The 15185-nt window shown below is 56.1% G+C and overlaps 3 protein-coding genes across 3 annotated transcripts; all 3 read right to left on the bottom strand.

Moving 5' to 3' along the window:
• Positions 1–1206: 1206 nt before the first annotated feature.
• Positions 1207–6617, bottom strand: LOC135913451 (nucleolar protein dao-5-like). Its single transcript, XM_070528795.1, has 5 exons — positions 6563–6617; positions 3886–4080; positions 3230–3605; positions 1730–2807; positions 1207–1659 (listed from the first exon to the last, which is right to left on the bottom strand). Exons 1-5 carry the CDS (start codon positions 6615–6617, stop codon positions 1207–1209), a joined length of 2157 nt encoding a protein of 718 aa, XP_070384896.1.
• A 4567-nt stretch (positions 6618–11184) lies between these two features.
• Positions 11185–12235, bottom strand: LOC135913469 (transcriptional regulatory protein AlgP-like). The gene has a single exon (XM_065446028.1). It carries the CDS (start codon positions 11901–11903, stop codon positions 11247–11249), a length of 657 nt encoding a protein of 218 aa, XP_065302100.1. The 5' UTR covers positions 11904–12235; the 3' UTR covers positions 11185–11246.
• On the bottom strand, positions 12027–15156 carry LOC139051801 (proline-rich protein 36-like). Its single transcript, XM_070528794.1, has 2 exons — positions 15001–15156; positions 12027–13427 (listed from the first exon to the last, which is right to left on the bottom strand). The coding sequence occupies exons 1-2, from the start codon at positions 15154–15156 to the stop codon at positions 12027–12029; spliced, it is 1557 nt and encodes a 518-aa protein (XP_070384895.1).
• Positions 15157–15185: the final 29 nt, after the last annotated feature.

Here is a 15185-nt window from a genome sequence, read left to right as displayed (position 1 = left end):
TGCCTACCTGGCACTTGGCTGGATGGCGCTTGGCTGGCTGGCTGCCTGCCTGGTGCTTGGCTGGCTGGCGCTTGGCTGGCTGCCTGCCTGGCACTTGGCTGGCTGGCTGCCTGTCTGGGGCTTGGCTGCCTGGCTGGCTGCCTTGGGCTTGGCTGGCAGGCGCTTGGCTGGCTGGCTGGCTGGCTGCCTGACTGGCTGGCTGGCTTCATGCCTGGCTGGCTGGCTTCATGCCTGGCTGGCTGCCTGGCTGGCTCGCGCTTGGCTGGCTGGCTGCCTTGGGCTTGGCTGGCTGGCGCTCGGCTGGCTGCCTGGCTGGCTGGCTGCCTGCCTGGCTGGCTGGCTGGCTCCCTGGCTGACCGGCTGCTTGGCTGGCTACCTGTTTGGCTGCCTGGCTCTTGGCTGGCTGGCTGCCTGCCTTGTGCTTGGCTGGCTGGCTGGCTGCCTCGCTGGCTGGCTGCCTGGCTGGCTGCCCACAATTGTCGTTGCCTGGCTGCCTCGCTGGCTGGCTGCCTGGCTGGCTTCCTGACTGCAGCTTGTATGCTGGCGCTTGGCTGGCTGGCTGCCTGCCGTGGGCTTTGCTGGCTGGCGCTTGTCTGTCTGGCTGCCGGGCGCTTGGTTGGCTGGCTGCTTGGCTGGCTGGCGCTTGGCTGGTTGCCTGCCTGGCGCTTGGCTGGCTGGCTGGCACTTGGCAGGCGCTTGGCTGGTTGGCTGGCGCTTGACTGGCTGGCTGGTTGGCACTTGGCTGACTGGCTGGCGCTTGGCTGGCTGCCACTTGGCTGGCTGGCTGGCTGGCGCTTGGCTGGCCGGCGCTTGGCTGGCGCTTGGCTGGCTGGCTGTCTGGCACTTGGCTGGCTGGCGCTTGGCTGGATGGCTGGCTGGCGCTTGGCTGGCTGGCGCTTGGCTGCCTGCTTGGCTGGCTGGCTCACAGCATGGCACTTGGCTGACTGGCGCTTGGCTTGCTCTTGCTTGACTGGCTCGCTGGCTGGTTCGCTGGCTGGCCGCCTGGCGCTTGACTGGCTGACGCTTGGCTGGCTCGCAGCCTGGCTGGCGCTTGGCTTGCTGGCGCTTGGCTAGGTGACTGGCTGCCTGCATGGCTGGCGCTTGGCTGGCTGCCTCCTTGGCGCTTGGCTGGCTGCAGCTTGTCTGGCTAGATGCCTGGGGCTTGGCTGGCTGACTGGCTGCTTGGCTGGCTGGCTGGCTAGCTGCCTACCTGGCGCTTGGCTGCGTGGCGCTTGGCTGGCTGGCTGCCTGCCTGGCTGGTGCTTGGCCGGCTGCCTTGGGCTTGGCTGGCTGGCGCTTAGCTGGCTGCCTGGCTGGCTGCCTGGCTGGCTGGCTGCCTGGCTGCATGCCTGGCTGGCAGCCTGCCTGGCTGGCTGGCTTCCTCGCGCTTGGCTGGCTGGCACATGGCTGGTTGGCTGGCTGGCCACCTGGCGCTTGGCTGGCTGATGCTTGGCTGGCTGGCTGCCTGGCTGACGCTTGGCTTGCTGGCACTTGGCTAGGTAGCTGGCTGCCTAAGTGCCTGGGTGGCTGCCTGGTCGGCTGCCGCTTGGCTGCATTGGGCTTGGCTGGCTGGCGCTTGGCTGGCTGGCTGCCTGGCTCCATGCCTGGCTGGCTGCCTGCCTGGCTGCCTGTCTGGCTGGCTGCCTGGCGCTTGGCTGGCTGGCTGCCTTGGGCTTGGCTGGCTGGCGCTTGGCTGGCTGCCTGTTTGGCTGGCTGCCTGCCTGCCTACCTGGTTGGCTGGCTGCCTGGTTTGCTGGCTGCCTGCCAGGCTGGCTGTCTGCCTTGCGCTTGGCTGGCTGGCTGCCTTGGACTTGGCTGGCTGGCGCTTGGCTGGCTGCCTGGTTGGCTGGCTGCCTGCCTGCCTACCTGTCTGGCTGGCTGCCTGGCTGGATGCCTGGTTGGCTGCCTGGCTGGCTGCTTGGCTGGCTGCTTGGCTGGCTGGCTTCCTGCCTGGCTGGCACGTTGCTGCCTGGCTGGCTCGCTGGATGGCTGGCTGGGTGGCTGCCTGCCTGCCTGCCTGGCTGACTGCCTGCCTGCCGCTTGGCTTTGTGCTGGGCTGGCTGGTGCTTGGCTGGCTGGCTGCCTGCCGTGGGCTTTGCTGGCTGGCACTTGGCTGGCTGGTGCTTGGCTCGTTGCCTGCCTGGCGCTTGTCTGGCAGGAGCTTCGCTGGCTGGCTGCCTGTCTGGCGCTTGGCTGCCTGGCTGGCACTTGGCTGGCTGGCGCGTGGCTGGCTGTCACTTGGCAGGCTGGCTGGCGCTTGGCTGGCTGGCTGGCGCTTGACTGGCTGGCTGGTTGGCGCTTGGCTGGCTGGCTGGTTGGCGCTTGGCTGGCTGGTTGGCGCTTGGCTGGCTGGCTGGCTGGCGCTTGGCTGGCTGGTGCTTGGCTGGCACTTGGCTGGCTGGCGCTTCGCTGGCTGGCTGGCTGGCGCTTGGCTGCCTGGTTGGCTGGCTGGCAGCATGGCAATTGGCTGGCTGGCTGGCGCTTGGCTTGCTGGCGCCTGACTGGCTGGCTGGCTGGCTGGCGCTTGGCTGGCTGGCACTTGGCTGGCTGGCTGGCGCTTGGCTTGTTGGCCACCTGGCGCTTGGGTAGGTGGCTGACTGCCTGCCTGCCTGGCTGGCTGGCTGCCTGGCGCTTGGCTGGCTGGCTGCCTGCCTGGCGCTTGGCTGGCTGGCTGGCTGGCTGCCTGGCTGGCTGCCTGCCTAACTGCCTGCCTGGCTGGCGCTTGGCTGGCTCGCTGCCTGGCCCTTGGCTGGCTGGCGCTTAGCTGGCTGGCTGCTTGGCTGGCTGGAGCTTCTCTGGCTGGCTGGCTGGGAGTAAGCTAATCGGTCTATAGTATTTCACTTCTTTAACGTCTCCCTTTCTGTAGATTAGCATAATGTTTGCATTGTTCCAGATTTCTTGGACCCTTGCGGTCGATAGACAGTTCTTATAATGAGCTGCCAGTTTTCCAAGCATTATGCCTCCTCCATCTTTGATTAAATCGACTGTTATTCTATCTTCTCGTGCCGCTCTTCCTCGTTTGATCTTCCTCGCTTATCTTTCAGTGCATGCATCTTGGTTTGTCCTATGCCATGTTTCTTTCTCACTGATTAGGCTGCATCCATATTTTCCGGCTTCATCACAGTCTTTCTCACGTTATAGTTTCGAATATCACTTATTTTTGCCTTTTTGATCAGTTTTGACAGTTCCGCGACTTCTATCTTATCTCTTGAGTTGGCTGGCTGGCTGCCTGCCTTGGGCTTGGCTGGCTGGCGCTTGGCTGGCTGCCTGGCTGGCTGGCTGGCTGGCCGGCTGCCTGGCTGGCTGGCCGCCTGGCTGGGGCTTGGCTGGCTGGCTGCCTGCCTGCCTAGCACTTGGCTGGCTGGCGCTTGTCTGGCTGGCTTCCTGGCGCTTGGCTGCCTGGCTGGCTGCCAGTCTGCCTGCCTCGCTGGCTGGCTGCCTGGCGCTTGGCTGGCTGGCTGCTTGGCTGGCTTGTGCTTGGCTGGCTGGTGCTTGGCTGGCTGGCACTTGGCTGCCTGGCTGCTGGTTGCCCGCCTGGCACTTGGCTGGCTGGCTGGCACTTAGCTGGCTGGTGCTTGGCTGGCTGGCACTTGGCTGCCTGGCTGCTGGTTGCCTGCCTGGCACTTGGCTGGCTGGCTGGCACTTAGCTGGCTGGCGCTTGGCTGGCTAGCTGGCTGCCTGCCTGCCTAGCACTTGGCCGGCTGGCTGCCTGCCTGGTGCTTGGCTGGCTGGCGCTTGGCTGCCTGGCTGGCTGCCAGGCTGGCTGGCTGCCTCGCTGGCTGGCTGGCTTCCTGCCTGGCTGGTACTTGGCTGGCTGGCTGGCTGGCTGCCTGCCTGCCTGCCACTTGGCTGGCTATCGCGTGGCTGGCTGGCTGCCTGCCTTACGCTTTGCTGGCTGGCACTTGTCTGGCTGGCTGCCTGGCGCTTGGCTGGCTGGCTGCTTGGCTGGCTGGTGCTTGGCTGGCTGGCTGGCACTTAGCTGGCTGGCGCTTGGCTGGCTGGCTGGCGCTTGGCTGTCTGGCTGGCTGGCGCTTGGCTGGCTGGCGTGCGCTTGGCTGGTATTAGATTCGTCGGACGATCCTACGGCTGTCAAGCAGATGTAGGAGTCGTCGGACTACCTCGCCGCTGCCACCATTTGAAGGAGTCGAAGGTCGTAGAGATGAATTCGGTGAACAGGATTTATTTACATATTAACATATTTTAAGACAAGACATACATCGGCAGTCTAGCGCGACCCCCATATGGAGCCCGCAAGATTAACATTCAGCAAACTGCATTCGAGCACACAGCTCACTACTACATTTTGAGCATAACAACGAGCACTCAGCTCCCAACGACGAGCACGACACGAGCACGCTCTAGCAGCCGGCAAACGCTGCTTATAAGCTCTCCGCTTGACGTCATAGTTCGACGTCATCGTTCGGCGTGGACGGAGCACGAGTGGTCGGGAATGTTCGTCCAATCATTGTAAACTTGCCGCCGCCCCGCAGTACGGCGCACACACACTAATGCACACAAGTTCGAGTGCCCACACACAAAGGCTCCGGAGTCGACGACCGAGGGCTTCGTAGAACTGTGCTCCGTCTCGGGTGGCGCGGCAGAGTACCACATTCCTGAGCTGACCACGCGCCACGTGGCTGCCGGTCATCCGCAGGCGCCTCGTCTGGTGGGCTTGGAACACATGCAGCGGGCCGAGACCTGGCACGTTGCCACCCCGTACGGCCACTCCTAACAGCTACATATTAACATATTTTAAGACAAGACATACATTGGCAGTCTAGCCGATGTATGTCTTGTCTTAACGTGCTTGTCTTAACTTCCCTTACGTCCTTGTTTGCTGGCGCTAAATATGCTTTCAATTTACCAACACGCCCAACAAATGGCAAAGCTCCTCCACGGCCCGGAAAATCTAGTCTGGCCAGTGCTGGCAACCGCTGGGCAGGAAGAGAATGGCTGGCGAGCAAGATGACGGCTTTGCTCTCTGTAGCCCCTGCGTACTTGGAATGCCTTCAACCATCTTACAACAACTGGCATAGAAGAGTCGACCCGGCAGCAGAATACCGCTCAGCGTTCAAACGCCCGGAATTAGCTGCCAACCCACCAGGTCTCCTATCACAATTTCCATGCAAGTCGCTCAACTGGGAATCCCAAATTTTGCCCCAAAATTTTGTGCCGCCAAAGCGAGCGTTCACGTTCCTCCTGAGTTCGACCAAACCCGACCGTCGCGCTGCACAAGAGTGAAGGTTTACGCAGAATTAAACCGAAGCCTTTCAAACACCAATACCCAAACATAACTTAAGCAACTTAACTTCACGAACAGCCTGTTCTTGCCCTATAGCAAAGGCGTACTTATTTACATGTATTGCTGCCACTGAACCGTCTGGCCAACTCCACAGGTACGTCAATACAATCGCGCTAGCTTTGTGGTCTCTATTCCGAACACGTGCTTGAATCATACCAAGTTTTCATCACGCTGACTCACATTTGTTCCTTTAATCCACACAGGACACGTTCGTTAAACAAACAACCACACTTGCGTAACTTACGCAACACAGAGGAACCTTTAAACAAATGTGTCTTTTACTAACTAGCTCTTCGCACGCGTACTAGAGAATTCAGAATACGGCTGCCCTCGACACACACGAGCAACCCAGTCATCAACGTTCTGCTTCCTTCCGTCCGCGCAGGACACGCGCTAATGGACCTAAGAGCTCTTCTCAGTGCAAATCACGCACTTACTGAAAATCTACGCGCTTAACCTTAAAATTCAAAGAACACTTAGAAAGAAAGAAGGTTAAATAACACACACGCGCGTTACGATAGGCCTCTCAACGATAACCTTGACGTTCAGGTTACTCACGTACACAAAAAAGAAAGCCTATATACTTATTAATGAACACCTCGCGAGACTACAGGTTTACTTTAAACGCGTCTTTCAATTCTCGAGCTTCTCAAACAAATCATAAACAGAGCTCATACCTTACATATTGAAAGAAATCCTAGTCTCAAATCACGAAAATTTGCTAATGTTCAAAAATAAAACAGAACACGTTTTCCTACTACGGAAGCTCTCTTGGCCTCCCATTCCCGATTGCTTACGACTCACTCAGACTTTCAGCCGCACCCGAGGTGGTCGCGGTTCAAAAGCTACTCTGGCTACGGAGGAACAACAAAAGGGCTGACTCACTATCAGCTCCCTCAAGACGTTACGGTCTCCTGCCAATTTGCATCCTCGCGCCCCGCTTTCAACATGACCTCGACTGACCGCGTCGCTACTCCCCACCTGGCCTCGTCTTGCCACCTTGCGCTTCTTTGCACTGCACGCTGAGCTTCGAAGAGAACGACGGAACGACGAGGAATTAGACTGCCCCGTGCCCTTTGTCCGCGTCCGTGCAGAACATGCTTCTCGGTCCCCTTTTGACCGGTGGCTCGAACGTGTTTGATGCGTCAACATCGTCCGTGATGACCGCACCTGTCTTCTCCGCGCCCTGCCCTTCTGGGTCTCTCGCCGTCTTTGGCGGCGCTACATTAGTCACCGCATTCCTATCTTTCCGGCGCTTACTCTTTGACTTCTCTTTCATGCCGTCATCTCGCGCCTCGTGCTGGCCGTTACACATCTCGTCGGCCCAGATCGGTCTCTTACCCACACAGTCTGATTGATTTTCATTTAAATCAACATTCTCTCTGCCTCGACTGGCGGACAGCTCAACCGACTCTGGCACAATGCAGCAGGCTTTACTCGAGTTATGCAACTCGCTCTCTTGCGAACTGCCCTCTACTGCATTGCCCAGCTCACGCTGTGCATCGACACACAGTCCGTCGGTCTCGATCGCTGTCTCACGCGCACAGTCCGAATGATTCCTAATTAAATCATCCCTCTCTAGGCTACCTAGACTGGCGGAGAGCCGCACCGATCCCTGGACAATGCAGTTGTTCTCTCGTGAACTACGGAGCTCGCCATCCCGAGAACTACTCTCAACTGCATCGTCCAGCTGGCACATTACTTCTGCACGCAGATCTGACTCGACATGGGTGCTCGCGTCTATCAAGTCCGTAGTATTCTGTACCTCCCTAACGACCTCGCTACCATGAGATGCGACGGACACGCGCGGTAACTGTGCCAATTTGTTCGCAGCTGGCCTAGGTGTCTACAGTCCTCTGTTGGCACAGCACCGCGTCGCTATCACTCTGGCCTTTAACGGCCTCTGTTGCCACTAAGGCTCCGTTAGCTGCTAGCACTTCGAGTTCACTTATGAACGTGCTGCTATCCTCACAGGTACTACTACTTTCCTCGGCTTTTGCGCAAAATCTGCTACTTCTTCACACTTACGCTGCATCCAGTCTACAGATTTCACAAGCCGCTGTTCTCCTCGTGCGTCTAACTGCTGCAAATCCTGTATCTGTTTCTTCACTGCTGCCATTTCGTTTTCAACCTCCTGCCGTTTTTGCTCACGCTCTTGGCGTTTTCGCTCGCGCTCTTGGCATTCTTCCTCCAAGGCTAGTTCGCTGTGCGGCTAATTAGGCACTCTGCGCAGAGGCGCGAAGTACAGCGACACCTAATCACGGTTTCACCATGACTCAAGTCATCCCAAGCAAACCACGTCGTTGGAAGCTACACTTAGCAAACTGGGCACTGTTTCAAGAACAGGCCAGCCTGGAAAAAGTTTTTTCAAAAGATTTAAATGTCGACGATCAAAACAAATTGTTCACAACCTGTATTATTATTGCAGCGCGGCTAGCTATTCCTCAGTCCTCAGGAGTGGTTCGACATCATAAAATCTGGTACACGCAAGAGTGTAGGGAAGCACAACAGAAACAAAACAAAGCGTGCGGCATATTCCGTAGATACCCAACCCATGATAATCTTGTAAATTTTAAAAAGGCGAAAGCCAACGCACGCCGCATCCGTCGAGACGCTGAGAAAACTTCCTGGAAGAACTACATATCGTCTATTAACAGCTCAACCACATCCAAAAAAATGTGGGAACAAGTCCATAAATTAAATGGCAGCTTCTCCCCTTTCACAATTTCGTTTTTAACAGCTCCTGGCACACAAACAAGTATAGGGGAACATGCAGACGTGCTAGGGGAACATTTTTCTAATGTTTCAAGTTCCTCACACTACACTCAATCATTCCTGACGCACAAACATACAACCGAAAAACAAAAACTTCCTGCAAGTGGCTCTACAAATGAGCCCTATAATGCATTAATCACACCACGAAATTCAAAAAGTACTGTCGGCAGGTAAACAGACGGCACCCGGCCCTGATGAAATACATTATGAAATGCTCGCTCACCTCTCAGACGCTGCTGTAAACGCACTTCTGCAATTCTTAAATAAAATATGGGTATCGGGTAAAATTCCGGAGGCTTGGAAAAAAGCCGTGATTGTACCGTTCCTGAAACCTGCAAAACGACCAACCACCCCTAGTAGTTATAGGCCTATAGCCCTCACAAGTTGCCTGGCAAAATCATTCGAAAGTATCCTGAACGTTAGGCTGACGTTCACTCTTCAATCACGTGAACTCCTTGACATCCACCAGTGCGGATTTAAAAAAACGTGTTCAACGACTGATCATCTCGTCCGCCTACAAAATACAGTGCGAGAAGCATTCGTACACAAGCAACACTGGTTAGCAGTCTTTTTCGATATCGATAAGGCTTACGATACCGCCTGGAGGTTTGGTATTCTTCGCGACCTAGCAGAACTTGGTATTCGTGGTAGGATGCTGAACTGCTTGAAAGATTTCATCTCCGACCGTTCATTTCATGTACGCCTTGGTGCAACTCTATCGAAGAAATTCGTCCAGGAGAATGGAGTGCCGCAGGGCTGTATTTTAAGTACGACACTTTTCATAGTAAAAATGAACTCCATAGCAAAAATAATTCCTAGGTCCATTATGTATTCTGTATATGTTGATGACCTTCAAATAGCATGCACATCCTCCAGCTTACCAACATGCGAGAGAAAGATACAACTCACACTGAACAAACTCGCGATTTGGGCAGACAAAAACGGGTTCAAATTTTCACCCCAAAAAACAGTTGCTGTCCTTTTTTCACTCAAAAGAGGCCTACAGGTTGACCCCACTCTACACCTAAATGAAACCGTACTTCCAGTAAAGAATGAACACAAATTTTTAGGCATAATTTTTGACAAAAAGCTCACATTCCTACCACACATAACCACCCTGAAAAAGAAAGCTTCCCAGTCACTAAATATACTCAAAGTACTGTCTTGACATGTTCTGACAGAACATGTCTTCTACACATGTATCGTTACTTAGTGCGTTCCTCCTTAGATTATGGCTGCATAGTGTATGGCTCAGCAAGACCGACATACCTTAAAAAATTAGACGCAGTACATAACTCAGGCTTGCGTATTTCATGTGGTGCATACCGAACGTCTCCTATAACCAGCCTTTACGTAGAAACAAACGAACCCCCACTAGAAACTAGAAGAGCCGCTCTAACCTGTGTCTCCTCTCTCATTGCCACTAATTCCGACGTGGCTCGGAACCCAGCATAATTTAATGTTCAGTCCTTGTGTGGTGGCTTTTATTAAATTGTGTATAATGCCTTCTAATAATAGTCTGACTGCATTTTTGGGATGAAGAGCTGTGAGTGCACTTAGGGAGTCTGTGTATATGATACTATTTGCGAGGTTCTCCTTTACCATTTTCTCGATTGCTATAGAAATGGCGTAACATTCAGCAGTGAAAATGGATGTGCACTGCAGAAGTCTTACTGTTTCTTCCCAGTTCCCTTGGACGACTGCACTTCCAACATGGTCCTTTGTTTTCGAATTATCTGTATAAAAATCTGTGAAACTTCTGTATTTTTCCTTTAGTGCTAGGAATTCCTGAATAATCTCTTGTGGCGGAGTTCGTGCTTTACGGAACCGTGTAAAAGTAAGGTCGGACGCTGTCGGAAAGCTGAACCATGGGGGTAGTAGATTTTGTCTGTGGGTAATGCCAGGTAAAGTGTCCAATATGCTAAGATTCCGCATTATCTCTTCAAATCGCAGGAGCAGTGGTCTTGAAGTTTGTGGTTTGTTGTTGAAAAGTACTCGGGAAAGGCATTTTGTTACAAGTGGGCAGCAAATGTGTTTTGGCAGGCTGGCACTTGGCTGTCTGGTGCTTGGCTGGCTGACTGGCGCTTGACTGGCTGGCTGGCACTTGTCTGACTGGCTGGAGGCAGGCAGAGGCTGAGGCAGGCACAGGCAGTGCACTTCATCCTACCTATAATTTCTACATCCTGCACTATGCTGGAATCCGCAGAAAGTATGAAATAAAGTTAATTTCTTGTTTCACCATTAGGGCTCTTCCAGGTCCACTTTCTGTTGCTACGCTTCCTGAAAAAGGTGCTCATTATTCGAAGCTTATTCCTTTCTGCGAATTCTACCGGCATATCTCCTCTAGCCTTACTAGAGTCAATGCCGTAGTTTCCAATTGCTTTTTCACAAGCCTGCTTTTCCCCACTTTTGCATTGAAGTCACCGATCGCTACAGTATACTGAGTTTGCACTTTTCTCATCGCTAATTCAACATCTTCATAAGACTGATCTACTTCATCATGATCGTGACTGTTTGTTGGAGCGTAGGCTTGTACTACTTTTAATGTTTGCCTCTTGTTAAGTTTGATTATGACTACCGCTACTCTCTCATTAACGCTGTAGAATTCGTCAATGTTGCCCACTGTGTCCTTATGGATTAGGAATCCTACCCCGTGTTGCTTCTTATCTGGGAGACCTCTATAGCACAGGACACATCCGTTATTGAATATTGTGTAACCTCACCAGTTCTATTATCACTAAGGGCGATTATATCCCAAACAATGTGTGATTGTTCATCGAAGAGACCTGCTAGGCCAGCTTCACTCGACAGAGTTCGGCAATTAAATGTTGACAGGGTCAGTTTCCATTGGCGGCCTGTCCGGACCCAGAGATTCTTAGCGCATTCTGCTGCATTACGGGTCTGACCGCCCTTTTGGTCAGGTGCTCCGCGCTGCTGGGGATTGAGGGCCGTCGGGGAATTGCAGGGATCATTTGGGAGGTGGTGGCCGAATACTGCACCAGGGAGGCCAAGGGAGTGTCTTTGTAGAAGGTTAGTGAGCCTTCCTAATTTGGTTGTACCTGGATTAGGATAGCCCCACTCACTCTCGGCATCTATTGCCAGTGTCAGGCGCCACTCCAAGCCTGCACATCTTCTGCACAGGAAGAGGTGAATTTCAAGCTCACCATCATCAAAAAAACCTTATCCATTTTTTGGCTGGCTGGCTGGCTGGCTGGCTGCCTGGCGCTTGACTGGCTGGCTGGCTCGCGCTTGGCTGGTTGGCTGGCACTTGGCTGGCTGGCCCTTCGCTGCCTGGCTGGCGATTGGCTGGTTGGCTGGCTGGCCACCTGGCACTTGGCTGGTTGGTTGGGTGGCCACCTGGCGCACGGCTGGCTGGTGCTTGGCTGGCTGGTTGACTGGCTGGTGCTTGGCTAGGTGGCTGGCTGCCTACCTGCCTGGCTGGCTGCCTGCCTGGCACTTGGCTGCTTGGCGCTCGGCTGGCTGGCTGCCTGCCTGGCTGCCGCTTAGCTGCCTGGCGCTTGGCTGGTTGCCTTAAGCTTGGCTGGCTGGCGCGTGGCTGGCTGCCTGGCTGGCTGGCTGCCTGGCTAGCTGCATGCCTGGCTGGCTGCCTGCCTGGCTGGCTGCCTGCCTGGCTGGCGCTTCGCTGGCTGCCTGGTGCTTGGCTGACTGCCTTCTTGGCTGGCTGGCTGCCTGGCGCTTGGCTGGCTGCCTGCCTGGCTGGCTGGTTGGCCGGCTGCCTGGCTGGATGCCTACCTGGCTGCCTGCCTGGTTGGCTGCCTGGCTGGCTGGCTGCCTCCCTGGCTAGCTGGCTGCCTGCCTGGCTCATGGCTGGCTGGCTGGCTGCCTCGCTGGGTGGCTGGCTGCTTGGCTGGCTGGCTTCCTGCCTGGCTGGTACTTGGGTGGCTGGCTGGCTGCCTGCCTTGCGCTTTGCTGCCTGGCGCTTGTCTGGCTAGCTGCCTGGCGCTTGCCAAGCTGGCTGCTTGGCTGGCTGGTGCTTGGCTGGCTGGCTGGCACGTAGATGGCTGGCGCTTGGCTGACTGGCTGGAGGCAGGCAGAGGCGATGACAGGCAGAGGCAGGCAGATGCAGGCAGAGGCAGAGGCTGGCAGAGGCAGGCAGGCAGAGGAAGGCAGGCAGAGGCAGGCAGACAGAGGCACGCAGAGGCAGAGGCAGGCAGGCAGAGGCAGGCAGGCAGAGGCAGAGGCAGGCAGGCAGAGGCAGGCGCAGGCAGAGGCAGGCAGAGACAGGCGCAGGCAGAGGCAGGCAGGCAGGCTTGCTGGCTGGTAGGCTGGCTGGCTGGCAGGCTGGCTGGCTGGCTGGTGGGCTGGCTGGCTGGTGGGCTGGCTGGCGGGCGGGGGGGCTGGCTGGCGGGCTGGCTAGCTGGCTTGCTGGCGGGCGGGCTGGCTGGCTGGTGGGCTGGCTGGATGGCTGGTGGGCTGGCTGGCAGGAAGGCTGCCTGGCTGACGGGCTGGCTGGCTGGCAGGCGGGCTGGCTGGCTGCCGATTGGCTGGCTGGCGCTTGGTTGGCTGCCTGCCTTGCACTTTGCTGGCTGGCGCTTGTCTCGCTGGCTGCCTGGCGCTTGGCTGGCTGCTTGGCTGGCTGGTGCTTGGCTGGCTGTAGCTTTGCTGGCTGGGTGGCATTAGGCTGGCTGGCGCTTGGCTGGCTGTCACTTGGCTGGCTGGCTGGCGCTTGGCTGACTGGCTTGAGGCAGGCACAGGCTGAGGCAGGCCTGCCTCTGCAGATGCAGGCAGGCAGAACCAGAGGCGGGCAGGCAGAAGCAGGCAGGCAGAGACACAGGCAGGCAGGCAGAGGCAGATGCAGGCAGGCAGAAGCAGGCAGGCAGAGGCAGAGGCTGGCACGCAGGCTTAGGCAGGCAGAGGCAGGCAGGCAGAGGCAGGCAGAGCCAGAGGCAGGCAGAGGCAGAGGCAGGCAGGCAGAGGCCCGCAGGCAGAGGCAGGCTGGCAGAGATAGAGGCAGGCATGCAGAGGCTGGCAGGCAGAGGCAGGAGGGCAGAGGCTGGCAGGCAGAGGCAAGCAGGCAGAGGCAGGCAGAGGCAGGCAGGCAGAGGCAGACGCCGGCAGGCAGAGACAGATGCAGACAGGGGGAGGCAGGCAGAGACAGAGGCAGGCAGGTAGAGGTAGAGGCAGGCAGGCAGAGGCAGGCAGGCCGGCAGAGGCAGGTAGAGGCAGGCACAGGCAGGCACAGGCAGGCAGAGATAGCCAGAGGCAGGCTGAGGTAGGCAGGCAGAGGCAGGCAGGCAGAGGCAGGCAAGCAGAGGCAGGCAGGCAGGGAGAGGCAGGTAGAGGCAGGCACAGGCAGAAGCAGGCAGACGCAGGCAGGCAGAGGCAGAAGCTGGCAGGCAGAAGCAGGCAGGCAGAGGCAAGCAGGCAGGGGCAGGCAGGCAGAGGCAGGCAGGCAGAGGCAGGGAGGCAGAGGCAGGCGCAGGCAGAGGCAAGCAGAGACAGGCGCAGGCAGAGGCAGGCAGGTAGGCTGGCTGGCTGGCTGGCTGCCGCTTGGCTGGCTGCCTGCCTCTCAGTTGGCTGGCTGGCTGGCACTTAGCTGGCTGGCTGGCTGGCGCTTGGCTGTCTGGCGCGTGGCTGGATGGCTAGCGCTTGGCTGGTTGGCTGGCGCTTGGCTGAGTGGCTGGAGGCAGGCAGAGGCAGGCACAGGCAGCTGCAGGCATAGACAGGCAGAGGCAGGTAACCAGCCAGCCTCGTTACGATTTCACCCATTACCTCTATGTCATCACCATCATCTCTCTGTTCTCAGGCTGCATATTTGTGTGCAAGTACCAGCCTGAATTTGTCTGCTTTTATCCTCACTGCTTCTAGGTTGACCTGCTTCTTCTTGACCAATTTTACTCTTTCTCTCTTCAAATTGAGGTGAATCCTAGCCCTCACTAACCTATGACCAGTGCACTTCATCCTACCTATATTTTCTACATCCTGCACTATGCTGGAATCCGCAGAACGTATGAAATAAAGTTAATTTCTTGTTTCACCATTAGGGCTCTTCAAGGTCCACTTTCTGTTGCTACGCTTCCTGAAAAAGGTGTGCATTATTCGAAGCTTATTCCTTTCTGCGAATTCTACCGGCATATCTCCTCTAGCCTTACTAGAGTCAATGCCGTAGTTTCCAATTGCGTTTTCACCAGCCTGCTTTCCCCACTTTTGCATTGAAGTCACCGATCGCTACAGTATACTGAGTTTACACTTTTCTCATCGCTAATTCAACATCTTCATAAGACTCATCTACTTCATCATGATCGTGACTGTTTGTTGGAGCGTAGGCTTGTACTACTTTTAATGTTTGCCTCTTGTTAAGTTTGATTATGACTACCGCTACTCTCTCATTAACGCTGTAGAATTCGTCAATGTTGTCCGCTGTGTCCTTATGGATTAGGAATCCTACCCCGTGTTGCTTCTTATCTGGGACACCTCTATAGCAGAGGACACGTTCGTTATTGAATATTGCGTAACCTCACCAGTTCTATTATCACTAAGGGCGATTATATCCCAATCAATGTGTGATTGTTCCTCGAAAAGACCTGCTAGGCCAGCTTCACTCGACAGAGTTCGGCAATTAAAGGTGGACAGGGTCAGTTTCCATTAGCGGCCTGTCCGGACCCATAGATTCTTAGCGCATTCTGCTGCATTACAGGTCTGACCGCCCTTTTGGTCAGGTGCTCCGCGCTGCTGGGAATTGAGGGCCGTCGGGGAATTGCAGGGATCATTTGGGAGGTGGTGGCCGAATACTGCACCAGGGAGGCCAAGGGAGTGTCATTGTACAAGGTTAGTGAGCCTCCCTAATTTGGTTGTACCTGGATTAGTATAGCCCCACTCACTCTCGGCATCTATTGCCAGTGTCAGGCGCCACTCCAAGCCTGCACATCTTGTGCACAGGAAGAGGTGAATTTCAAGCTCACCATCATCAAAAAAACCTTATCCATTTTTTGGCTGGCTGGCTGGCTGGCTGGCACCTTGACTGGCTGGCTGGCTCGCGCTTGGCTGGCTGGCTGGCACTTGGCTGGCTGGTCCTTCGCTGCCTGGCTGGCGATTGGCTGGTTGGCCACCTGGCGCATGGCTGGCTGGTGCTTGGCTGGCTGGTTGA

This window comes from Dermacentor albipictus, unplaced genomic scaffold (genome assembly GCF_038994185.2).
Source record: "Dermacentor albipictus isolate Rhodes 1998 colony unplaced genomic scaffold, USDA_Dalb.pri_finalv2 scaffold_14, whole genome shotgun sequence".
In the NCBI taxonomy this organism is placed as follows: domain Eukaryota; kingdom Metazoa; phylum Arthropoda; class Arachnida; order Ixodida; family Ixodidae; genus Dermacentor; species Dermacentor albipictus.
Note: the sequence above shows the minus strand (reverse complement) of the source record. Positions and strands in the feature narration are given on the sequence as shown.